The 24,206-nt window shown below is 53.9% G+C and overlaps 2 protein-coding genes across 12 annotated transcripts; one reads left to right on the top strand and one right to left on the bottom strand.

The window, feature by feature from the left end:
• ARHGAP9 (Rho GTPase activating protein 9) lies at nt 1–12,024 on the top strand. Of its 7 annotated transcripts, XM_053226423.1 has the most exons (20): nt 1–309; nt 1,062–1,121; nt 4,354–4,455; nt 4,766–5,099; nt 5,397–5,620; nt 6,585–6,809; nt 6,988–7,101; nt 7,295–7,399; nt 7,648–7,709; nt 7,832–7,922; nt 8,117–8,212; nt 8,355–8,453; nt 8,697–8,838; nt 8,943–9,050; nt 9,388–9,486; nt 9,667–9,744; nt 9,891–9,944; nt 10,200–10,334; nt 11,017–11,122; nt 11,723–12,023. In XM_053226423.1, the coding sequence occupies exons 4-20, from the start codon at nt 4,784–4,786 to the stop codon at nt 11,892–11,894; spliced, it is 2,226 nt and encodes a 741-aa protein (XP_053082398.1). In that variant the 5' UTR covers nt 1–309; nt 1,062–1,121; nt 4,354–4,455; nt 4,766–4,783; the 3' UTR covers nt 11,895–12,023. The 7 variants fall into 7 exon arrangements, 5 of the variants coding, with proteins under 5 accessions (XP_053082398.1, XP_026927227.1, XP_026927226.1 ...); XM_027071426.2 differs by lacking the exon at nt 1,062–1,121; XM_027071425.2 differs by lacking the exon at nt 1,062–1,121 and having other exon boundaries at nt 1–328.
• Nucleotides 12,025–12,156: 132 nt separating this feature from the next.
• Nucleotides 12,157–23,220, bottom strand: GLI1 (GLI family zinc finger 1). Of its 5 annotated transcripts, none has more exons than XM_027071412.2 (13): nt 22,823–23,220; nt 22,460–22,609; nt 19,523–19,646; nt 19,199–19,291; nt 18,728–18,923; nt 18,375–18,519; nt 17,940–18,029; nt 17,716–17,853; nt 17,239–17,388; nt 15,986–16,150; nt 15,264–15,494; nt 14,519–14,786; nt 12,157–14,107 (listed from the first exon to the last, which is right to left on the bottom strand). In XM_027071412.2, the coding sequence occupies exons 3-13, from the start codon at nt 19,617–19,619 to the stop codon at nt 12,363–12,365; spliced, it is 3,318 nt and encodes a 1,105-aa protein (XP_026927213.1). In that variant the 5' UTR covers nt 19,620–19,646; nt 22,460–22,609; nt 22,823–23,220; the 3' UTR covers nt 12,157–12,362. The 5 variants fall into 5 exon arrangements, with proteins under 5 accessions (XP_026927213.1, XP_026927216.1, XP_026927212.1 ...); XM_027071415.2 differs by having other exon boundaries at nt 22,388–22,589; XM_027071411.2 differs by having other exon boundaries at nt 22,460–22,589.
• Nucleotides 23,221–24,206: the final 986 nt, after the last annotated feature.

Below are 24,206 nucleotides of genomic sequence, written 5' to 3'. Positions count from 1 at the left end.
TGGCACTTTTTTGGTGCGAGAGCGGGAGGGGTAGTTTACGAGTGGAGTCCAATGTGCTTTGATCCTCTACGGCAGCCGGAAGGCGGTGACGGAAGCCAAGGCCGCTTCTAGTCTTGCTGAAGTGGCGTCGTGACAGCGGCCACCAGCAAAGGCCGACTCTCGATTTGGGTTCGCAAGAAACGGAGTTATCCAGATGAGAGGAGGAACTTACTTTAGTGACCCAATGGAAATGAATGTAGATATCCTATTAACAAAAGAGAACGTGACTATTAAACAGTGATTTACTACCGGTCTGCAGCTAATTTACAGGTAGACAGTTTCACTGAAGGTGAGGGAGCATATGTAGGGAAAAGGTCAGATTGAAGGGAAGTAAGGCTAAGAGTTTGGCAATAAGTATATGCTTTAGGAGGAAGTGCATATCAGTAATTGAGAAAGGGATACTTCTTACTCGTTTCTCCATCCCTTTAAGAATTATTACTACCTGGGGTGCCTGGCTGGCTCAATCGAAGAGCATGTGACTGTTGATCTCGAGGTCATGAGGTCCAGCCCCACCTTGGGTGTAGAGATTACTTAAATAAACTTAAAAAAAGAATAATTAATACCTAATGGCACTTATGAGTTAGGCACTGTTCTAACAACTTTATGTGCATATATATATATATATAAATTCTTAAAACTCCTACGGAGGTTCTAGACATTTTGAAGCTAGGCCCTGCAGCTTCTCCTCAGGCTTCTTGGAACGCTCTGGTAGCTCAGAGCAGCCACATAAGAAGTCTCACCACCTCGCCATGCTGAAGAAGTTTCATGTTGACACTCTGGCTGACAGTTCCAGCTTTCCCGTCATCCCCATCAAGGTGTAAGATATGCAAGAGAAGCTCTCCAGACCAATCCACCTGCCTGCTGAGTATCACTAAATGACCCTAGCTAATGCCACATGGGATAGAATAGCTGCCCAGCTGAGCCCTGTCCAAATTTCTTTCCCATAAAATGTGAGCTATAAGAAAGTGGTTACTTAACAAAATACAAACAATGAGCTCGGTTCTCTCATTCTTGTTTTACAGATGGGAAAACCGAGGCACAGAGAAGTTACTTTATGCCAGGCACTATACAAGGCATTGAAGGTACAATTATCAATAAAACAGATACAGGCTTCTGCCTTAGCAGAGCTCACAGACTTCCTCGGAAGTCAGAAAAGTATCTTTAAAGTTTCATGAAAGTCAGGGCGCCTGGCTGACTCAGTTGCAAGAGTGGGCAACTGTTGATCTCAGGGTCATGGGTTCAAGCCCCACATTGAGTGCAGCGATTACTTACATAAATAAATAAGTAAACTTAAAAAAAAATTAAAGTTTCATGAAAATCATAAGGGGGCATGTAAAACTTGCTGTGGGAGCTCCTAGTTACGGCCTCTACCCAATTCTAAGTGGTTGAGAGAGGGCTTCTTGTGCAAGTGACCTTTCAGCTGAGATCAGAATGATAAGTAAAAGTTAGCCAGTAAAGATTGGTGGGATTGGAGAGGAAGTGTTTCAGGCAGAGGGAAAAAAATATATATGCACAGGACCAGAGACCTCAGTGCACTTCAGGAATGTGAGGAATTAGTGTATGGCGAGAGTTTAGAGTTTGTGGTAGGGAGCATGAAAAGGTTGGGCTCAAGGGAGAAAGTCTCTGTAAACCATACTGTAACATCTGGACCTTGCTCTGAGGACAATGAGAAGCCTTCAAAAGGTTAAGTCAGGGGAGTAGCAGGGCATTTTTGTGCTTTAGAAAGGTCACTCTGGCTGCTGGACCAGGAATGGACTGGAGGTGGGGAGGACTATATGCAAAGAGACCGTTAGGAGGTTCTATTATCCAGGCGAAAGAGGATGATAGTTGTAGAGGTTAAAGGAAGTAGGTAGATTGAAAAGATTTAGTAATCAGTTAAATATGAGTAGTGAGAAAAGAGAGAAATGAAGGTTGGCTGCCAGGTTTCTGGCATGGATCAATTGGGTACAACCTGTATGTGCTGCCACAGCTGATAGTATTTTTCTTATCATAGTGATTATCACACTGTATTTTGTTATGAGAAGGCAGGAGCCATATTGGTCATCTTAAATGACAATGCCTAGCACACAGTTCCTGCCTAGCACGGGTGGCAGTAAGCATCCAATATTTATTGAACTTAAATTTAACTGAATAGTGGTGCTGGAGGAGAAACAGGTTTGGCCGGGGCCGGGGTGGGGGTGGGGGTGGGGAGGGGAGCTGACAAGTTCAATTTAGAACATACTATGTTTGGGGGCGCCTGGGTGTCTCAGTCGGTTAAGCGTCCGACTTCAGCCAGGTCACGATCTCGCAGTCCCTGAGTTCAAGCCCCACGTCGGGCTCTGGGCTGATGGCTCAGAGCCTGGAGCCTGCTTCCGATTCTGTGTCTCCCTCTCTCTCTGCCCTCCCCCATTCATGCTCTGTCTCTCTCTGTCTCAAAAACAAATAAACATTAAAAAAAATTGAAAAAAAAAAGAACATACTATGTTTGTACTACTTTGAGCATTGTGAAATATCCAAATGGAGTTTTTCAGTGGACCATGGATTAAACTGGAGTTCCACAGAAAGATCCGGACTGGAGATAGGGTGCTCACGGGCACATGGAGGTCATTGAAGCTGGGGAGAGAATAAGACCACATAGATTGTGTAGAGAGTGCAAAGGGCATAAGATCTTAGGCAGAACTCTGGGGTTTAAGGAACAACAAAAGTCCTTCCTTATGCAACAGAGAAGGAACTGCTAAGAAGGTAAGGACACCAGAAGTGTTTGTAGGAGAAAATAGTCGATTGTGTTGGCTGCTACTAAGATATCAAGCAACATAAGGACCGCAGCGTCCCTGTAAAGTCAGGGGGGACCCTAGTGAGGAAGAACCTTGCAGAGGTGAGGGAGTGAGAGGAGAGGAATGGTGACCCCATATGTAGGTAATTCTTCCAAGAAGTTTGACTGTCAAGGCGCCTGGATGGCTCAGTCGGTTAAGCGTACGACTTTGGCTCAGGTCATGATCTCACAGTTCGTGGGTTCAAGCCCATATCAGGCTCCACACTGACAATGTGGAACCTACTTGGGATTCTCTCTCCCTCTCTCTCTCTGCCCCTCCTCCACTTGAACTTTCTCTCTCTTTCTCTCAAAAATAAAAAAAAATGAAATAATTAAAAAGTTTGTAAAGAGGGTGGTAACTGAAGAGTACAGTAAAGAGAGATTCATCTAAACCTCCATCTAAAGGAGGCCATCTAAAGATGGCTGAGACTTGAATATGTTTAAAAGCTAAGGGGAAAGAGTCAATAAAGAGGGAGAGGATAAAGTGCAGGAAAGATGGCAGAAAAGATAGAAGAGGATGAGACTGGAACACTTAGAAAACACCGGATGAATGAATGATGAATAAATGGGATGAAGTTGATCACTATTTTGGAGGTGGGAAGGAATAGTTGAGGGGTAGGGTTCTCCGCATTTTGAAAGTGGAGCGAACTAAGGAGGAAGATATCACTGAGGCCCAATCCCAGTCCTGGGAACCAGCCCTCAGATAGCGTGTCAGGGGAGGAGAGTTGGCTCTCTGATGTCACCAAGGGGGAGGTGTACTCCCTACCTACCCCTCCAAAGCCAAACAGCCTCACATTGTGCAGTGGGGAAACTGAAAGAACGGGAAAATAAGAGTGGTTAGGTAAGGAGAAAGCCTCAGCATGTGTTTTAAAGCTCTGGCAACTGACAGAAGTCCATTCCTACCTTCCACCGAGGAAAAGCGGACAGCAGTGCCCCCTTCCTCCCTCCCCCCAAATGCTATCGTAGCACCCTGTGACCTTGTCCACAGGCCTTGATTCAACTGTAGCAAATTTCTTGTCATTAGTTAAGATCTGTCTGTAAGCTCCAAGAGGGCCAGGGCTGTGTCTGTCTTCCTCTCTCTTATCTCCAGTGCCTGACACTGTTCCTTTCACACAGGAGGTGCTCAGCCAATCCTTAGTCACAGCATGAGTGAATGAACCCACACACTGAAGAAGGACTCTGCCCAAAGGGCTTTCCTACAGAGGGTTGTTTCAGGCCTCTCAGCTCCCAAAACACATCCTGGATTGAGAGGATGGTGGTATTTGCACCTTTTCCTCTAACTTGGAACCCCTCTGTGTTTCTCCCAGCCACTTTCTCTTCCTCTCTACTTTCGTCGTATTGTTATTGCTCTGGCTCTGTTTCTCTGTCTCTCTGTCTCTCAGAGTCTGCACAGGAAGCACGCCGCTTTAGGTCTGAGGCTATTGGTAACGGAAACATTGGTGCCTGTGTAAATTTCATAAAGGTCACAAACTTTTTTTATCTTTGTCGTTCATTCCTGTCTCTTTGCCTGTGTTCTGTCTCAGACCTGATTCTTTCTCATCTTCTTGGGTCCAGCTCAAAAGTCCTGCCACCACCACCCAGGACCAGCTCCTGCTGCCTGTGGATTTGCTGATGGGCCTCAGAAGGTACTTGGAGGAAAATCACAAAGCTAGCCCCTCTCCTCTGATTTCCTGCCTTGCTGGCCTCATAGCTCTGCTGACCACATCCTCTCTCACCTTACTTATATAGTTCCTCACCAGTCACATCCCCCAGGTGTTCTCAGCCCCCCAAACCTGTCACTGACACCCACCCAGGCTCTCTGCTTTACTCTCTGCTCTCATTCTGAGCTCCCTGACCTTACCTTTCCCCCAACACTGTTCTTGGAACCATGTCCCTCTGCTTGGAAGCAGCCAGTTGTGTCCTTTTCTGGATCTCCAACAGCTCTTTTTCCTACAGGTGACAGTACTGACCACAATGCTGTCAGGCTGGTGGTGGCCAAGTACCTGGGGGAGCCTCGGGCTGGGATCCCGAAACCCTTCTCAGGGATCCCAGCTCTGCGCCCTCTATGCCTTCACTTACACTGGGGCAGATGGCCGACAAGTGTCCCTGGCTGAGGGGGACAGGTTCCTACTGCTTCGAAAGACCAACTCAGACTGGTGGTTGGCAAGGCGCCTGGGAGCACCCTCTACTTCCCGACCCATCTTTGTCCCAGCTGCCTACATGGCAGAGGAATCTATCTCTTCCCAGAGACCAACCACCATCACCTCCAGCCAATCCCTCTGGATTCCTGGTAAGTACTCCCTTCACTTTCCTACCTCGCCAGCTTCTAGGAATTATTGGAAGGATCTCCCTCCCTCAAAGCTGACCCCCTTCTCTTATTTACCTCTGGTCAGCCTACTTTTCATTCCCATCACGGTGTCCCCCATTGCCCCTCCTCCTAGTCTCAAGCTTTCTAGGTCTCATGTACTTTTCCACAGCCTCCCCCACTCTTGTCTTCCCCGTGAACCCCTGGGATGACTGATGCAGCCAATATCACCTCTCTGATCACCTACCCCCCCCCCCACTCTTCCCATTTCTCTGTTTCTAGGGCCAAAGTTGTTTCCTGGCTCCCTGGAGGAGCTGCACCTGTCTCAGGAACCCCCAGGCAGAGCCCAGGCCACCTCTAAGCAGCCTCCTCCTCTGCCCCCCAAAATGTGTAGAAGTGTCAGTGTTACCAATTTGAGGCCTACCCTTCTGAAGCCCTTTCAGGAAGGAGCAAGTGGAAGATCCCTCTCTCAGGAAAACTTGCTGACAGAGGCCAATGCTAACCCGGTGAGTCACAGCTCTTCTGAGTGCAGTCAGCAGTTATTTGCTGCTGGGCCTTGTTCTAGGCACAATGGCAAACAAGGCAGACAGAATCTTTGCCCTCAAGGGATTTCCATGGAGGTGACAAACACATAAACCAATAACGGTTGGTATTGATAAGTGCCACCAAGAAGCATAAATATGGTAGGGAGTGATGGAGGGGATCTGGGAAGGCATCTCTGAGGAAATGACATGTAGTTGAATCTGAATGAGGAGGAAGAGACTGCCATGAACCAAACTAGGAAATGAGAAGGAGTTCTAGCTGAGGGATAGCAAGTAGCAAAGATCCTGAGGATACACGGAACCTGGCATGTGATAGAGGGACAGTTAGAAAGCCAACTAGCTATGTTGTTCTCTCTTCCTCCAGATTCCTGGCCCAGGGCAGCATTTTTCCTGTGTCCCATCTTGCCAGCTCAGGTCACCAACAAGTCCCATTTAGAGCTGTAACTCCCTTGCTCTTCCCGGAGACTCAGCTCCTCCCCTCTCTCTTACTTGCTAGTGGATGAAAAATGGCCCCCTCTCTCATACTCCCCTAGCAGGGGTCTCTGACACCTCTCCCTCTCTCCCCTATCAGTCCGGAGGATGTGAGGGTGGGGCACTCCCCTCAACCCTCCTCTCCCCCCCCCCTAGAAAAAGCCGGTTCCCCTTTCCTGAGGCCCTGGGGTAGGGGCGGGGTAGGGGAGGAGGGAAGTTGGCAACAGGAAGTGAGGAGAAAAGCAAAGACTAAGGGAGGGAGTAAAAAAAAAAAAAAAAAAAAAAAACCAACCAGCTGGGGACTGGGGTTTCTTCCCCAGTACCTGGGTCACCCCAGCCAGGAGCTGGGGGTAAGAAAACAGTGGGGGAGAGAGGAGGAGGAGGTGGTTAGGTGGAGAGAAGATTGGGGACGAGCACAGGCAGAATAACTACCTTTTTCTTCCCCCTTTGCTGACAGGCAAGACCCCAGCCCCTCATGTCAGAGCACCCTGTGTACTGCAACCTAGTGGACCTTCGCCGCTGTCCCAAGTCTCCTCCCCCAAGCCCTGTGTGCCCCCCGCTGCAGAGACTGGACGCCTGGGAGCAGCACTTGGACCCTAACTCTGGGCGCTGCTTCTACATAAATTCGCTGACTGGCTCCAAGTCCTGGAAGCCCCCGCGCCGCACTCGCGTGCGAGAGATGGTGAGACTTTCCCTCCAGCTTGTTCCTTTGTCCCCTCAATCTCCTTCTTTTCCCTACTGAACCCCAAAGTAGTGTGTTTTCTCTCTTGGGCCCCATAAGAAAATTGTAAGAAGGGTGTTGAGACCGGGTTGAGGTGGCATCTGGTCGTAGCTTTACTCCCCCCATCCCCCAACCCCAGAACCTTGGCTCCATGGAGGGGACGCAGACCCGGAATAGGGGCAACGGTGTCCTGCAACCTCAGACAAAGGGCTCAGAATCTGAAACAGGGAACCCAGAACTGCTTGGCCCCCAGGTGAGACCCCCCCCCTTCCTGATCGCATGCAGGAAAAGTCATCTTTTTACTACTCTCTTTTATGCAAGACATTCTTCTTCCTTACCCATCACACCCCCAGCCTCTCACCCACATCCGCACGCTTCTTCCCCCTATAGCCAGGAACTCCGAAGTTCAAGTTTCCTCCACTTGTTCCTCCAATCCCCTCCCCCAGGGTTCACTCTCCCACTGCCAGCACACCTCCCAGCTCCACCCCTCAGACCAGCCAGCAGCCTTGCAGCCCACTCGACCTCTGCCGCAGGTCTTGGACGACCCCCATGTAAGTGTCCCATTTCCTTGTGCAGGCCAAGATCCTCACTGCCCTACCCCCCAATTCCTGCTCCTCTAGATACATCTTCCTCTTTCTGCGTGTTGGCTGGGTATCCTCTCTTACCCAGTCTCCCCCATCCCCCAACCGTAAAGGACCTCACTCCTGGGACACCTCCTTGGGAACGCTGTGGCCGCTGGGGGGGGGGGGCAGGGAGGGGCGCTGGGTGCCTTATTGACATCCCTCGCTCCACTTCTCAGGAGGTGGAAAAGTCGGGTCTGCTCAACGTGACCAAGATCGCCCAGGGGGGGCGCAAGCTCAGGTGACGAGAACCGGGAATACAGCTGGGGCTTGGGCGTCTAGATTCTGTATTGTGGAGCGCCCTCCCCACGTGATTCTAAATGACTTTTGCACTACTACCACTGCCGCCCCCCTCCCCTGTAGGAAGAACTGGAGCTCATCTTGGGTGGTGTTAGCAGGTAACAGCTTGGTGTTCTACCGGGAGCCGCCGCCCGCCGCGCCCTCCTCAATCTGGGTGAGTGTGAGGGAGGGGAGGAGGGGGCGTGCAGGAGGCGTTTGGGCACTTCTACTCCCGCGAACTGTGGGGAGGGGGTGGGGAGGGGGAAGTAAAGGAAAGAGCACAGCCTCCCACGTCCTCGCAGTCCCCGGGGTGGGAGGGAGGCAATGAGGGGAACAGCGCCGATGGCCTCAGTTTCTCCCAATTGCCAGGGACCAGCGGGTAGCCGACCCGAAAGCAGCGTGGACCTGCGCGGGGCAGCCCTGGCCCACGGCCGCCACCTGTCCAGCCGCCGCAACGTCCTGCACGTGAGTGCCCCTCCGCACGTCCCCAAAGCTCCACGCGACCCGAAAATGCGCTCCCAGTTTCCCGCGCGGGTGTCCTGCTCGGCCTCCCTGCTTTTTATGCCCCTTCCCTCTGACTGAAGCCCTTTCTCCGCTGGCGGATCAGATCCGCACGGTCCCCGGCCACGAGTTCCTGCTGCAGTCAGACCACGAGACCGAGTTGCGAGCCTGGCACCGCGCGCTGCGGGCGGTCATCGAACGCCTGGTGAGCTGGATGGGAGGTGGCGGGACGGAGCCCGGGCACAGGGAGTGGGGAAGAAACAGTAGGATTCTAGGCTGGTAGGAGGCTGGGTGGTCTCGGTGTAGTGCCCTGGAGTGGGGTGGGGGGAACGCGGAACCCCGGCAGCCGGTTAAGGTCTCCCTGCGTCGAGCTGAGGGTGCAGATTTCACTCTTCTCTCTCCCAACCTCCTACTCGCCCCCCCCCCGCCCCCGCCGTTCGGTGTGTAGGATCGAGAGAACCCCCTGGAGCTGCGTCTGTCAGGTTCGGGACCCGCAGAGCTGGAGGAGCTGAGCGGCGGAGAGGAAGACGAAGAGGAGTCGGAGCCGGTGTCCAGGCCACTGCTGCGGATCGGTGGCCGCGGGAGCTCTCGTGAGCGGCCCGGGAGGTCCTAGGGTGGGCGGGGCCCGGGAACGCGTCTCCGGGCTCCGTCCGGGCGTCGGCTCTCACGCCCTGATTCCACCTGCCTCCTGCAGGTCGGTGTCCTGAAGGAAACGAGCAGAACCGCGTGCGGAACAAACTAAAGCGCCTTATCGCAAAGAGACCATCCTTGCAAAGCTTGCAGGAGCGTGGTCTGCTCCGAGGTGAGGTGGGCTGAGCCGGCCATCACCCTTCTCCTTCGTACTTGCTGTAATATATTTGCAGGCACTTTTATAGTCCTGATCTGGGCATCTGCCCACTTTGCGGATGAGAAAATTTCAGTGAGCAGAGCTTCCCAGAACTAGGTCAGTGGTCTTCAGAGACCACTACTGTCCCCTACACCTGTTATTTTTGGGGGGGAAGGTGTGTACCTCCTAGAGTACAGGCCTAGAAAAGGCAGCCAGGAGGGCCAGCCCAACTTTAGGGTGAAAACCTGTGCTGAGAAGAGCTTCCATGGGCGATGCTGCCACTGCTTCCCAACTCGCCTCTTTGCTTCTCCAGACCAGGTGTTCGGCTGCCAGTTGGAATCACTGTGCCAGCGGGAAGGGGACACCGTGCCCAGCTTTGTGCGGCTCTGCATTGCTGCTGTGGATAAGAGAGGTCACTTTCCAGAGACCGCACAATCCACCCCTTCCAACAGGCCAAGGCCTGGAATTCCCCACCTCCCCCACCTTAGTCTCCCTCCTGCATTATTTCTCTCCACCCTTGGGTCTCTCACCAGTCCTCACCACATACAACTTAGAGCAGGAATCCTTATCTGCTCCCTGCCTCATCTCCTAGGTCTAGATGTAGATGGCATTTACCGAGTGAGTGGGAACTTGGCGGTGGTCCAGAAACTTCGCTTCCTGGTGGACAGAGGTGAGAAGACTTACGGGCGAGTGGTGGTACTAAGAAGTTCATGCCTCAGAACCACAGGCGGTTCTGAATGAGGGAGCTGACAGAGCAGGGAGATCTGGCTAGAACTGCATGACTTAGCTCTTGATCTCTTCTCATCCATGTTGCAGAGCGGGCGGTCACCTCCGATGGGAGGTATGTGTTCCCAGAACAGCCAGGACAAGGTACTTACGTGGGAGGCTCCTTAGACCCATAAAACATCCGACATCTTCCCTGCTCCCTGTGGATCTCCCCATGTCTTGCTCCTGGGAGGGTTGTCCCCAAGCCCACCTCTGCTGCCTTGACCCTCTGTGGACCTCCTAAGTATTCCTGTGGTCTTCCTTACCTGGATCTTCTCCCAAACTCCTGACCTCTCTGTCTTTGGCTCTCTCTGGACCTTCATAAGCCCTGAGCCCTTCTGCACATCCTTCTCCTCCCAGAGGGCCGATTAGATTTGGACAGTGCCGAATGGGATGATATTCACGTGGTCACTGGAGCACTGAAGCTTTTTCTCAGGGAGCTACCCCAGCCTCTGGTGCCCCCACAGCTGCTGCCACATTTTCGTGCTGCCCTTGGTAAGGGATGAGAGCTTTGGGTAATACCCTTGGTACGAGGGTGGGGCATGAAAGGTAAAAAATAGAGATTCCCTTACATTCTTCTATTTCATCCTGAGTACAAACATGGAAAATAACTTAAAAATTTTTTTAATGTTTTATTTATTTTTGAGAGAGAGTATGAGTGGGGGAGGGGCAGAAGGAGAGGGAGACACAGAAACTGAAGCAGGCTCCAGGCTCTGAGCTGCCAGCACAGAGCCCGAAGTGGGGCTTGAACTCGTGAACTGTGAGATCATAACCTGAGTTGAAGTCAGACGCTTAACCGACTGAGCCACCCAGGTGCCCCGATAGCTTTCAATTCCCGTGCCAACTCCAGTTGTTTTTTTGTGAATGGTTAGAGGGCTAAGTTAAAAAGAATGCTAAAGCTGCAGTTGAGGGGGCTGTCTGGCTGGCTCAGTCGTCAGTAGAGCTTGCGACTCTTGATCTCAGGTTGTGAGCTCGAGCCTCATGTTAGGTGTAGAGATTTCTTAAAAATAAAATCTTGAAAAAAATTAAAGTTGCAGCTGGGCTCAGTAAAAAAGAAAGCAGTGGTAGATTAATCGTGTCTTCCATGGGCATGGGAAAGAGTAGCGAGTTTACCCCCCTGCCTAAGGATCTTCCTTGGCCTCACCCCTATGCCCTTCCCTTCATTCTTTCTCTCTAGCACTCTCTGAATCAGAACAGCGCCTCTCTCAAATACGAGAATTAATAGGCTCAATGCCCACGCCGAACCGTGACACCCTGCGGTACCTCCTGGAGCATTTATGCAGGTCAGGAAAACCGAATGTCTTTGTGCATGCTGAGGGAGGGTGGAGTGGGGCAAGCAGCAGGGACCCTGTTCAGATGCAGTAAAGGTAGGAAACACCTCCCTTCCTCACCTGTTTAGTGGGCAGATGGAGGAAACAGGCAACGTCTGTTCAGGGCATCGAGTGGGGATCAAGAGAAGCCCAGGGATGCTTTGAGAGAAATGAGGGAAATTTAACCTCTCCCTTCCCTCTGCCTCTTTGTCTCCTGTTGGGACAGTGGTCATGGCTTATGTGGCTGACCTGGGCCTGGGTGGTGACTTCTGAAAGAGGATAGCCATTTGAATTAGAGTCTCCCAATCTGTGAGCAAAGAGGACTGTAGAGGCAGTCTCTGAAGCTGGGAAGAGGCGAACGTATCCTAGGTTGTATCTTCAAGTTGTGTCCTGAAGCTTTCTCTACTGGTCCTGTCTCCTTTGCCCTTGAGGCTCCCCGCTTGGTTTCCTTCAGCCACCACAGAGAGAGGTCCCAAGGCGAACTCTTTCCTGCTCACACCGTTGAAGGGTTAGATTTATTTGAAGTGATGAAGCTGCTGCCTTATAGCCCCTTCTCTTCACCTTTGCCCACAGGGTGATAGCACACTCAGATAAGAACCGCATGACCCCGCACAACCTGGGAATCGTGTTTGGGCCAACCCTGTTTCGCCCAGAGCAGGAGACATCTGACCCAGCAGCCCATGCTCTCTACCCTGGGCAGCTAGTCCAGCTCATGCTCACTGATTTCACCAGGCTTTTCCGTTGACTGGTGCAAGGAAGAAGAGAAAAGGTGTTCCTCCTGATCTCTGTTGGGTGCCCTTTGGTGGGGGTGGGGATAGTGGGTGTTCTGTTTTGAGGACATCCCATTAAACCCTGTGTCTCCCATATGAGTGTCTTTGTGAGTCTGACCTGAGGGATTTGGGATGGGGCGAGGGAGCCTCTCTAAAGAGGGAAGTGGGTGGATTAAGCCCTGCTTCTCTTCTTTTCCTGTCATCACCCCTCCCCTAAGAGAGTAACTTGTAAAGCAGGGCTCTTTCTGATGCAGTTCCTTTATTATCCAGAAACAGTGTCATTATCAAATTCCTCCCCCAAACACATACAGAAGATGTACAGCCCCCACCCATACCCCCCATCCCTGGGGCATCCCAGGGGCTATGGCTCCTCCTCCCTACTTCTCTGTGGGGATGGAAACCCTTTAGGAAATGGATCTGTGATTACTGGGATTCCCCACTCTTTAGGCACTAGAGTTGAGGAATTGTGTCTCCCCAGGCAGGGATCCCAGTAAGATACTCATGTTGCCCACAGCCATGTTGGTGGGCCCAGAGGGAGGTGGGGTGTGTTCAGAGCTGTCCCCTTGGTCATGCGAAGGAGGAGGACTCAGCCCCTGGGCCTCATCCAGAATAGCCACAAAGTCCAGCTGAGTGTTGTCAAGGTCAAGAGAGTCCAGAGGGTTGCACACCTGCCCTTCAGGAGGAGCGTACAAGGCAGGACCCCCTCCCAGCCTGCCCACCTCGGGATGACCACAGCTGGGGTTCGTGCCCCCTGCCTTGAGGGTCCCATAGCAAGTAGTCAGTGGGGGCAGAAGTCGGGGTGGTGCTGCTGCCCTATGGGAAGCCTTGTTTGCCCCCACTGCAAAATTTTCATGGCACGGTGGAGGGGTGGGATAGGAACCTGACTTGTGACTGGGCAAGTTAGGTGCAAAGCCAGGTCCATATGTGGCCAATGGGGCCTTGGCAGGACTTGCGCTAACCTGGGAACCCCCCAGAAACTTGGGACTCTGGTAGAGAGGTTCCTGGACTGGGAGATCTCCCCTGCCCCCACCCTCCCATAGCAGTTCCTGTTGAGACTGAACATAATTACACACAAGCTGAGCCTTGAGTTGTCCTGTGGAGTGAGCGGGGGAATCAAAATCCAGGCCAGACCTGGGCTCTGAAGAAAGATAATCAGAGGGTGGCTGGGTATAGGCACCTGACTGGGGATACTGGGGAGGGGGAGGCTGGGGGTAGTGGGAGAACAGAGGCTGTGGGCGAGGAGGCCCCTCACTGGGGTGGGCATTGAGGCAGGGTGCCAGTCCTGTGGAATCAGAACCCACTGGACACCCCTGTTCTGGCTTGACCTGCACTTGTCCATAATGTTCAAGACGAGGACACTGGCTGTAGACTCCAGCTGGAGCCTTGGGGCTTGGGTACAGCCCAGAGTGGGAAGGGAACTCACTCCATGGTTCAGGGGTGGGTTCAGGATAGGAGACCTGCTGGGGACAGGGGTTTGGCCCATAGTTGGTGGGTGGACCAGGCCCAAGAGGCAGGGAGCCTGGACCCCTAGCTCCATAAGGCTCAGCCACTGCCCCCTCAGGTCCCCCATATCCCAAAGTATCAGTAGGTGGGAAGTCCATATAGGGGGTTAGACCACTGCCTATCATGGAGGTCCCACCTTCTGGCTCCTCCCGTAGCCCTCTGGTGTCCATGGCAACATTCTCAGTGATGCTGGGGGGCTGTGGTGAGTAGACAGTGGTTGGGAGTTGGGGATCAAAGTTCCGTCCTCCCCCTGCCACAGTGGGGGGTGTGTGGACACAACCCAAGCTCTTGAACCGCTGGACTCTGGCTGGGGCAGGACGGTCAACAGCCCGGGCTGGGTCACTGGCCCTCCGGGTGACCCCTACATTGGGGTTGTATCCTGGATACTCAGCTCGGCTTCTCCAGGAAGGTGCGGGAAGATTCCCCATCTGATCCAGGCTGGCTGCTGCCGTGGGTGGGGTACCACCTCCCCTGGCTGAAGCATATCTTGCCCGGAGCAGGTAGTGCTGGGCAGGCGTGAGGCCGGGCAAAGAAGATGCCCCATTCTCTGGTGGGGAGCCAGGGGGGAAAGGGGAGGCCAAGGAGGAACGGCGGCTGACAGTATAAGCTGAACTGACACTGCTGGAGCTGCTGCTGCGGCGGTCAAGAGAAAGTGGGGGCCCCAGACGGCGGGACACAGGGGTGCCTACAAGTGATAAGGAGAAAAGACGGGATGGTCAGGGAGCCGTCTGCATCTCACCCTGCCTCCCTCATGGGGACAGCCTTGTCCCGGAATCCCAGCGACAGGCTCCTTAATGCTGACCAATCAGTTCTGTCTCCTCCCATGCCCTTTCTACATCTGGGTCACCAGGGATTCAGAACCACCACGAACAGTTGTATAGGTTGCACACTGCACAGCCCTAGGGGACCTAGGCATTCACATTATAGACTTTGTATATCGCAATTACCTGATAGATGGAAGGAAGCGTCTTGAGGAAAGGGGAACTTTTCCTAATTGTACAAAGGTATATAGGGCAGCCCTGAAGGGTGAAGTCCTCCTGACTTCAGAGGAGGTCCAGACCTCAGCCCAGCAACTATTCCCACACCCAGGTCTCACCAGTATGGGTCAGGCTGGGCAGTTTGAGGCCCCGGGGTCCTACTGGTCGAAGCTGATGTAGCTGGTCCAGTCTGAGGTTCTCAAGGCGGCGAAGAGTGGACAGACCGGTGCCAGCAATGCAAGGCCCCTCATCCAAGCTGGACAGGTCCTCAGTGCTGCCCCCCGCATTTCCAGTCATTTCCACACCACTATCTGTATTAGTTGCACTGCCTGCTGGGGAGTGGTCGCTGCTGCAGGACGACTGGGCTCCAGGGCTGGGCTGTGGCTTCTGTGGAGAAAATGAGGTCTGAGGGTGGCCCCTCTCCACTTCCCCCCAGTTCCCTAAGAAGAGCCTAGACTGGAGCACAGACTGCCTGGGTTCAAATTCGCACTTAGTTCTGTGACCTTGGACAATTTGTCTATGCCTGAGTTTCATCATCTGAAAATGTGGAAAATAAGCCCCTTTATCATGAAGTTGTTGTGCGTATATGAAATTATAAATATATTACATGTGAATCATGCATGTAAACCATACATAAATTAGAGTAATATACCAAGCTCCATATAAGAGTTTGTTAAACCGATTAATTAATTACACTAAAATCTCTCAATTTGGGGTAGCCCAAGGAGCACCACTGGCACAAGAGACTAGAGGACTGTGCACGGAAGAGTGATTTACAGAAGACATGGAAGAGTTGGAAGGGACTAGAAGAACGTGGGCCGGGCAGGTGGGGCGTGGAGGCAGGGGTCACCCAGGCCGGCTCACCACGGTGCCCTCCGGCACGGTCAGTCTGCTCTCTTCCCTGATGGGGCCTCCATCCCGCTCCCTCTTGGGCTCCACTGTGGAAAGGGATGATGCCCTGGGCAGGGGGCCGTCTCCTCGGTGCCGCTTGGTCACATGGGCATCAGGACCGTGCACTGTCTTGACATGTTTCCGAAGTGAGCTGGGATCTGTGTAGCGTTTGGTGCAGCCGGGGAGCTTACACACATACGGCTTCTGTTGAGTGGACAGTGAAGACAGCAGGCAAAGAAATCAAAGCGGGAGAGTGCAGAAGGAACGGGAAGCAGAGGTGGCATCGAGTAGGGACGAGGGGATCAGGGAGAAATGCACAACGCCCGAGGAACTAAGGAGAGCGGGACCCTTGGAGTGAAAAACAAGAGGGTCAAGGGGAAGATTAGGAAAACTGACAGCCCAGATCCGTGAGGCCTCATAAAGTCAGGAGTTGAAGGGACCAGGTGTCTCCTCCAGTTAGAACGGGTCTATTTAGGTTGGCCCTTTGGCTGGTTAGAGGTAGGGGGGTGGGGATGGTAAGTGGAAATTCTTGGTTTCAGAAAGGCCTTATCCAGGTGAATTAAGTTGTAGGGGGCAGGGGTGGGGTGGAGACTCACCTCTGTGGAACGGGTGCTGGGCTAAGGGATTTCTTACGGGGGAATCTCCCCAGTAGCTGGCTTCTCAAGTGGGGAGGGTCTTTTAGGTGGGGCATTCACCTCATTGGAGTGGGTCCGATTCTGGTGCTTGGCTCGGTCACTGGCATTGCTGAAGGCTTTACTGCAGCCCTCGTGCTCACACATGTATGGCTTCTCACCCGTGTGTGATCGCAGGTGTGTCTTCAGATTTTCAAGGCGTGAGTATGACTTCCGGCACCCCTCAAACTAGGGGATGTTGGGGTCAAAAGATAGCTCTCAGACAGAAGGACATGGAGATTAGAAGAACTGTAAACCTCAAAAGGGATGTGCATTAGAGAATATAACTCAAGATGGGAGAGCAGTTCCCAAAATTCAGGGACAGGGGCAGGCAAGAGCTGGAGAAACAAGAAGCTAGGGTCACTCTGGCTGCAGGGACACGGAGATGAGGCAATGAGCATCTCCTGGTCAAGCCGGAGCAGATCTCCCTGTACAAGGATCTGAGACTGCCTCAGGATGGGGTCATTCGGGGAGTGTATTACGTCCTTGACACAGAGCTTCTCCCTTCTCCGTTAGGTAGAGTGGTAGGCACAGTGCTGAGGGCCCAGAGTACTTTCAGGGGCCCACAAAAATGTTTTAACCTCTTTTATTTTTATTTATTTATTTGAGAAAGAAAGAGAGTATGCACACTTGGGGGGAAGGGGCAGAGACGAGAGAGAGAGAAAGAGAGAGAGAGAGAGAGAGAGAGAGAGAGACTCAAGCAGGCTCCATGCCCAGCGGGGTTCGATCCCACAACCATGAGACCATGATCTGAGCTGAAATCAAGAGTTGGATGCTCAACCAGCTAAGCCACCCAGGCGCCTCTGATTTCTTTTAATTAAAAAAAATTTTTTTAAGGTTTATTTATTTTTGAGAGAGAGAGAGAAAGGGCACAAGTTAGAGAGGGGCAGAGAGATAGGGAGACACAGAATCTGAAGCAGGCTCCAGACTCCGAGCTGTCAGCACAGAGCCCGATGCAGGGCTCGGACTCACGGACCGCTAGATCTGAGCCGCAGTCGGACGTTTAACCAGCTGAGCCCCCCAGGAGCCCCTCTAATTTCTTTTAAAAGCAAGGGAAGAATAACTTTTAGGTCCAGGGAATGTCCTAATATGCAATATCAATATGTTTGTTTTTATACTAACACAGTCATAATATACAGTTTTTAAATACTTGTTTATGGAGGAAGTGGCCAATGAAGGCAAAAGTGCCTAGGATCCATGAGAGTCCTATGAGCTCTGCCTTGGTGGGGAGCCCCAGTTTAGGGAGGGACCCTGAGCTTGGAAAGTGGGTGCCTCACCGTGCATTTGTGTGGCTTCTCGCCCGTGTGTCTGCGCATGTGGACCACCAGCATATACTGGGCTTTGAAGGGCCTCAGCTCCCTGGAGCAGCCCCCCCAGTGGCACACGAACTCTTTCCGCTCCCCATGGATGTGCTCACTGTTGATGTGCTGAAGGAGGAGACACAGAGGCTCTCTGAGGTTCCCTTATGCCATCAAGATGCAAAACAGACCTTCCCTTGACCTCCCCATCCCACCATATTCCCCCAAGGCTTCACTTCCCAGGGGGAAGGGGCAGAGAGAACATCAGAGCCCGCCTCTCAGTTCTTCCAGAGTTTCTAAAACAAAGCTATAGCTCCTGAATTTCTGCCTGCTGCACCAGGCACTCAACCTCTGACCTCAGGATCCTGACCTGCTGCCCTTAGCCTGATTCCACAAGGTCCCACCAGAATGTCCTACGAGATCCAGCCAGCATTCCTGTTACCCCCTGGGGCTCACGTGCACCAGCTGCTCCTGGGAATCAAATTCCTGGCTGCAGCCATCCCAGCGGCAGTCAGTCTCATACACGGATTCAGGCTCAGGCTTTTCCTCTCTCTCCAGGTCCTCCCGCCCATCCAGCATCCCCAGCAGGGGATCCTAGGGCAGAAAATATGATCCTAGGGTCACTCGGGTGACGGCTTTTGTTTAGCTCCGGCTTCAGAGGCAAAGTCAGCCCCTCTTACCTGTGTGCCTGTGGAGTTGGGGCTGGACATATCACCCTCCAAGGGCTCCTCTGGGCACTTGCTAACCATCAGGTCCAGCTCAGACTTCAGCTTCCCCAAGGGAAGAGGTGAGGGTGATGAAGGTAGAAGTGGGCAGAAGGAAGAGGGAGCCCAGCCAGGTCTTCCTGCCCTGAGTGCCCCCACCCAAGCAGCTGGAACCCCTGGGTTTAGAAGAGACTTCCTCCTCAGACTGCACTGGGATGGGCAAAAGGTCGGGGATCTCATTTGGAAGAGTAGGATTCAGCCCCAACATGTGAACCCCGGCAACAATACCCCTTTATTTATCTGCTGCTGAAAACTTTTATATCCCCTGTCCTTCCTTCACCTTGCCCCATAAAGTCCACCACCACCCGCTCTGAGCTGAGGGAAACTGAGTGGCGACATGAGGACTCTCACCTGGCAAGTTGGGAGGGGTCCCCGGGACTGAGGATGCGGCATCATCCCACCCTGGGTGGGGTCATGGGGACCACAGGGCTGGACCCCGAAGGAAGGCGAGGTCCCTTTTTGGTGATTCATCTGGGGTGGGAATCCCAGAGATGGGCTGAGGAGGAGGAGGAGGAGGAGACGGAGTTACTTAGGACTGTCAGCTCAGAAAGTTGCAGGAGTTCTTGGGCTATTTGGAGTGTTTCGGAAAGATGGTATGGGAAGTGGCTGAGGCAGTTCCAGGGAAGCACTTTGGAGGGCTTGAGGCTTTTAGTAGGGTTTGGTAGGGTCTTTAGGGGGGCCTCTTAGCCCAAGGCTATCTGCACCTCATGGTGCTGATGGAGAGGTGACCATAGGAGCCCCCGGGAGATGCACAGCGTGAGTTGATGAAGGCCACAAGGGAGCTGGGGGAGGTGCGGATAACTGTCTGCAGGTCCAGGCTGGCGTCGGACAGAGGTGAGATGGAGAGTGCCCGCTTCTTGGTCAACTTGACTGCACTTCGGGGAGGAGGAAAGAGTGTGGCTGGGGCAGGAAACAGGGAAGACAGCTATAGTAAATGGGGCGTGTGTCTCCATACACCCAACCCATGGGTCCTGATTCAAACAAAAAATGACACTTGACTCTGCTTTGCCCTACTGATGCCATCTGTGACTTCTTGATCATGCTCTGACCCCTTGCTCCGATCTCCAAGCATTTCCTCTTCCAAGTTAGAGCCCCTGCCCACCCCCCACCCACTCTTTTATTTGGGACAAGTCCCAGAGGGGCAGAAAGGGAAGAGATATTGCTTGAGGCCTCACCCTCAGTGCAGCTGTTGGTCTCCCTGGCTGGCCCATAACTGTGGGGGCCAGACATGAGGTTGGCCTGATGGCAGAAGGGCAGACCGGGCAGTCCTAGAAAAGAGAGACGGCCAGAATGAGTAATAGGAATGGGGGACACGTAAGGCCTCACGTTGAAACCCCAGGAAGAAGCCTGATCTCATATTCCAAGCCTCTATGACACGAAGCCTCAAATCTTCTTATGGATTGGAAACTGGCATGGGGTAGGAAATGGAAGAGGGACCCCTGAGGCTGACTGAGAGAGCTGCCAGTCCTCAAGACCCAGAGATTGGTATTTGCACTGACCTTCTGTCCCCATGCTGGGGGCCTGACTGGGGAGGGGCCGGAGACAGCAGGGCTCGCCATAGCTACTGACTGGCGGTGGGGTCATCGAGTTGAACATGGTGTCTCAGAGGCGAGTGTGGGGACACTGCAGGAGGGGAAGGGAGATCTGCAAGTTATAAAGGCGGGAAGGAAACAGGGAAGGTCAGATAACTAAGTCAGGTATAGAACCCCAGGCAGAGTCCTTCTAAGACAACTGCCACAGGAAATCAAATTGAATCGAGCATCACACAGACAGGGTGAGGGTAAGAAAAGAAGTCCCAAAGAGGCAGAGGCACTCTTGGGGATCTTTGTGGGAACTGAGTGGGATCTTTGCCTGGGTGGTCTATGCGAGTGCAAGTGTGTGTGTGGGGTGGTGGGGGAATGTCATGGACTCATTGAGCCTATATGAGCCTCAAGTGATTTTATTCCAATGGGGCCTCTATTTCTTCTTGCTGTGACAATGGGCCAGCTTTGAGGGGTGGGATGGGGGAACTCATGCTGAGCATCTAACTTCAAGCACTGCGAAGCCCCTTTTCCTTTCCTTCATTTGTTCCAGCCCGGGGACAACCCGTCCACAATTTCTCCAGTATCCAGCAGAGGGAGCTCTCGCCACAGCCCAGACTGAGCGGCTGATTGGGGCCCGGAGGGAGCAAGGAAGATCTGCCTTTTTCTCTCTAAGGCAGAAACAGTGTATAGAAGGGGATAAGGTTTCTGAGGGAAGCCTCCCGGGTCTGTTGAGTACAAAGAGTGGAAACTGGTGTTATTCTGGGGTGGTTTGAATCTGGGCACCCATCTAATTCTTTTGGTCTATTTGGGGGAAACAGGAAAGGGACTGTAAGAGAAGGCTTTGGAAGAATGAAAAAACAAAGTCACCATCCATTAGAGAAGAGTTGTGAGGGAGGAGAGGGTGCTGCTGTCCGCTCTTCTCCTCAAACTCCAGTTTTTGTTCCACCCCGGGTTTTCTGGTCTCCCGGGACTGAGGGTGGGGTGGGGCGGGGTAGGGTGGAGAACGGCCGGGAGCGGGCCGGCCGGCGCGGTGGGTGATCCCGGGATGCTGGGATTTAGGGTGAGGGCGGGGTAAGATGGGGAGCGGAACCCGGACCCCAGAACCCAGCCCAAGCTCCACAGCCTGGGTTGTATGCTTCCTAACTCCTCCTTTCCCTGCGGAGAGCTGGATCCCGCATCCAAGACCTCCCAACTCGACCTTGGCACTATGTGTGTGTGTGGGGGGGGGGGGGCACAGCTGGCTGGCAGCTGGATGGGGGGACACTTCTCCCGCCTCCTTCCTCTATGACTCACCCAGGGGAAGGAGGCGGGGGCTTGCAAACGACCCCCCAAACACTAAAGAGACTCCCCCAAACGTGCCTACTCAGTCACCTTTCAGTGCCACTGCCCAGCCGCAGGGGAGTCGCGATGTAAATGGGGCAACATCCCTCTTCTCCCACGCATGCCGCAGCCCACCCACGTATCCCCTTCACACTAGTGACAGGAAAATTTCGCCAACTTTTCCAGCTTCAGTCAAGTTTTTCTGGGGTGTGGATGAAAGCGCAGGATGGGGCAGGGAGCTCTAGGGTTCCCCTGCTGGAGCCCTGAATCATCTTCTGTGTCTCCCTATTTTTCAGAGTCCCCCTCGCACCCCCGCTCCCCAACTCCCAGGAGTAGGCCCCGCCCCCCTCCTCCCGGTCCCGCCTTCCCCGCCCCCGTGCCTCCTCGGCCCACCCAAGTCGCCGCCGCAGGCTCTGGCTGCAGACAGCTCCGCTTCCCCCGCCCGCCCCGGGAGCCCAGTCTAGCGAGCCGCGGTGGAGGGAGGGCGGGGGGAGTTGAGAGGCGGGACACATTCTTCCCTCCTCCCCCTAGTGCATCCAGAAGGCTGGTAGTGGCGCCCAGGGTGGGGGGCACTGCTGGAGAGTGGGTGTCCCAGTGGGTGGAAAAGAAAGAAGAATCCACAAACTATAGGGACAGAAAGTGACTGGGTAAATAAAATAAGGTGTGTATGGGGGAAAGGGAGGGGTCAGGACACCTTGGGTTCCTGATTATCACATCTGGCTTCCCAAGGGTTAACCCCTCCAGACCCCCGGGAACCCCTGAGTGACGTCAAGGGCGGGTCTGTACCGCCTGGCTGGGGAAGCCGGGGAGCTAATGGGGGGGGGGGGTGTCTCTGGGCCCCGCCCCCATAGGGAAAACCACCCTAATTCCGGCCCTTTACAACTCCCCCGGGAAATTGCCCCGCCTTCTCCTTCCACTAGACGGTAAAGACCTGTCTTATGAAGACCCCAGGTCGCCAGCCCCCAAAACCTTAACTCCCCAGTCACTATGGGATCCCCTTTCCCTAATCCTATCCCCAAAGCTAGCTGCCCAGGGCGGATTGTTTCGGGGTCACCGGGCCTGAAAGAGGCTTCAGAGCGGGGAGCAAGGGCAGGCAGGGTGGTCTGAGCCAGAGGAGGGGCCTCGGCCCCCGGCTCCTGTTCGGGAGGGGGGGGGTGTCCAACGGGAAACATAGGCAGGCAGTGGCCAGTGGTCCCGCCCAGTCCCAGTAGGGGTCTCCCTGCGGCTGGCCCCAGCCGTCCTGGTGGTCCTGAGGTCAGAGGGTCAAGACAAGGTCTCCTCAGCTCCTCCTTAGCACCCCGTCCACAGCCCTTGGGACTCGGGAGTCCGAATTCCTTGAGGAGTCTTTCTAGGGCCTAAACTGGACACTGGCCCCTCCAGCCCCCTTCCTAGTCGAGAAGACACTCCTTTTCCTCAGAACACATGCACCAGCAAGCACATCTGTCACAAGAGAGGTCAGGGTTCAAGCCTAGCCGTCCCCCATTGGTTTTGTCGCCTTACACACACCCATCCCCACCCCACCTAGGGCTCTCTCCTTAGCTGTTCCCTCCTTTCAGAAACACTGACGTCCTCCTGCCGGCGCTCAGGACACACCTGGAGCTGCCTGTCTACCACGCAGACCTCCAGCTAGCCGTCCCTCCAGCCTCTTCATCCCAACCTCATGAAAGTGAGATGTTTCTAATATATGGGAGAGGCGGAGACAGACAAAGAGATCCACGGTTGCCTGAGACAGAGACACAGAGACTGTCAGAAGAAAAAAAAGATACAGAGAAAGGAGATACAAATGAAAAAATTCTTCAAACTTTCTATTCCTCACCCCAGGCTCTCCCACTCCCTTTTTGCCTCTGTCCCCCAGGTTTCCCTCTTCGCTGGGCAGAGTCCCTCGCAAGCAGGGCATCCCCTCGGGCCCCCTCCCCCACTGCTCCCAGGTGGTCCCCCGCCTGCCCCCCTTCTCACCTCCTTCTGGGCGCTGGGCTCGGGATGCGCGGTCCAGGGCTAGAGTCTGGGCTGGGGGGTGTGCGGTGGGGAGGGGGGGCGGACAGGGCCACGGCAGCGCAGCCTCAGTGCCACCCCCACCCCCCCTAACCTGGCCGCCAGCCCTCCCGCCGGCCCAGCCCGCCGGGCCGCGAGCCGGGACCACCCGCGAGAAGCGCAAACTTTTTTTTTCCCTTTTGCAAAAACTTTTTCTCGCTCAAGCAGCTGGCGCGCCGCCGCTCTTCCCGCTCGCCTCTCACCTCCCTTCTACTTCTCTCCCTCTTGCTGTTCTGGAAGATGAGGCGGGGTAGCTAAAAGCAAGAGAGGGGGTGCCGGGCTTATTGCACCCCCAGGACCCCCAGGATCCTCCCCCTCCCTTGAGGGACCCTATACTGCCTACCCCCCCCCCCCCCCCCCGCTGAACACGCTGCTGGTGGTGGGCAATAAATCCCGGCATGGATCCTTGGAACGGCAGCCCACGAAGAGGCCCCCAACCAGAGCCTGAAAAAACTAAGAAATGTATTAGGGAGTGGCGAGGGGGGGGGGGGGGGGGCAGAAGCGACGAAAGAGTCCATGCGAGAAAGATAATATTGGAGGTAGTGTCGTCGACTTTGGTGCTAAACTGAGCATTATGCCATCCTGTAGTTAATCTGCCCGCCTCACTCTTTCAATGGAACATATGAAGGGGTTGGGACAGATTTGGGGTTTGGTGCAAATGGCACTGAAACAGAGTTGGCTTGTTAGTGAGGGGTCTATAGAGCATAAAAAAGAGAAGCAGTGGCTGAGGATCTGGGCGCAGAGTATGCGGTTCACAAGGCTACTGAGGAACCCTGGGATGGAAGCACTGTTCCTCTGAGAACCCCCGCTCTCCCTCGTCTCGAAGTTTTGGAGACTGCGGGCACCTCCGCACCTCCGTGCGGCTGGCTTCCTGCGCTTCCAGGCTGTCTGCGCCCTCTGCTGGCTTTTCTGGCACATGACACTCTCTCAGAGTCTGGAAGCGGAGTAGACTGGGGGAGCTGAAGAAGTAGGAGGCTTAACAAGTCCCCCCAGCAAAGCCGTGTTAGGAGCCCAGGGAGAGGATTGTACGAGCCCTAAGAAATGCAAAGGCACACTAGAAGAGGCTGCTTGTACAGAACGGTAGTGTCTGATAGGGGAGTGCCCCGTCCCTTTGGATTGTGTTGCCATGGTGACTGGATGCAGGGGAAGGGGCAGCTATTTTAGTCTCTATGACCTTTCTTTATGAGAAAGGGGAGAGAACATGGTGAGGAAAAGGAGTCTCTTCCTTTCCTGTCACCCCTCAGACAGGCCTCCCACATCCTAGCTCTGCTTCCAAGAACCACCTCCTGGGGCCTGGAGACTTAGTAGG

This window comes from Acinonyx jubatus, chromosome B4, assembly GCF_027475565.1.
Source record: "Acinonyx jubatus isolate Ajub_Pintada_27869175 chromosome B4, VMU_Ajub_asm_v1.0, whole genome shotgun sequence".
NCBI classification, from domain to species: Eukaryota; Metazoa; Chordata; class Mammalia; order Carnivora; family Felidae; genus Acinonyx; species Acinonyx jubatus.
This window is presented reverse-complemented; position numbering and strand designations above follow the sequence as displayed.

Coding starts and splice junctions, on each gene's coding strand:
- ARHGAP9 (XM_027071426.2), top strand. CDS start 4,784: ATGCTGTCAGGCTGGTGGTGGCCAAGTACCTGGGGGAGCCTCGGGCTG. Junction 8,454..8,696: donor GGGCGGTCATCGAACGCCTG/GTGAGCTGGATG, acceptor TTCGGTGTGTAG/GATCGAGAGAACCCCCTGGA. Junction 9,051..9,387: donor GGAGCGTGGTCTGCTCCGAG/GTGAGGTGGGCT, acceptor TTGCTTCTCCAG/ACCAGGTGTTCGGCTGCCAG.
- GLI1 (XM_027071412.2), bottom strand. CDS start 19,619: ATGTTCAACTCGATGACCCCACCGCCAGTCAGTAGCTATGGCGAGCCC. Junction 18,030..18,374: donor GACCCCTCCCAACTTGCCAG/GTGAGAGTCCTC, acceptor CCCTTGGGGAAG/CTGAAGTCTGAGCTGGACCT. Junction 14,787..15,263: donor CCGTGCCGGAGGGCACCGTG/GTGAGCCGGCCT, acceptor TTTTCTCCACAG/AAGCCACAGCCCAGCCCTGG.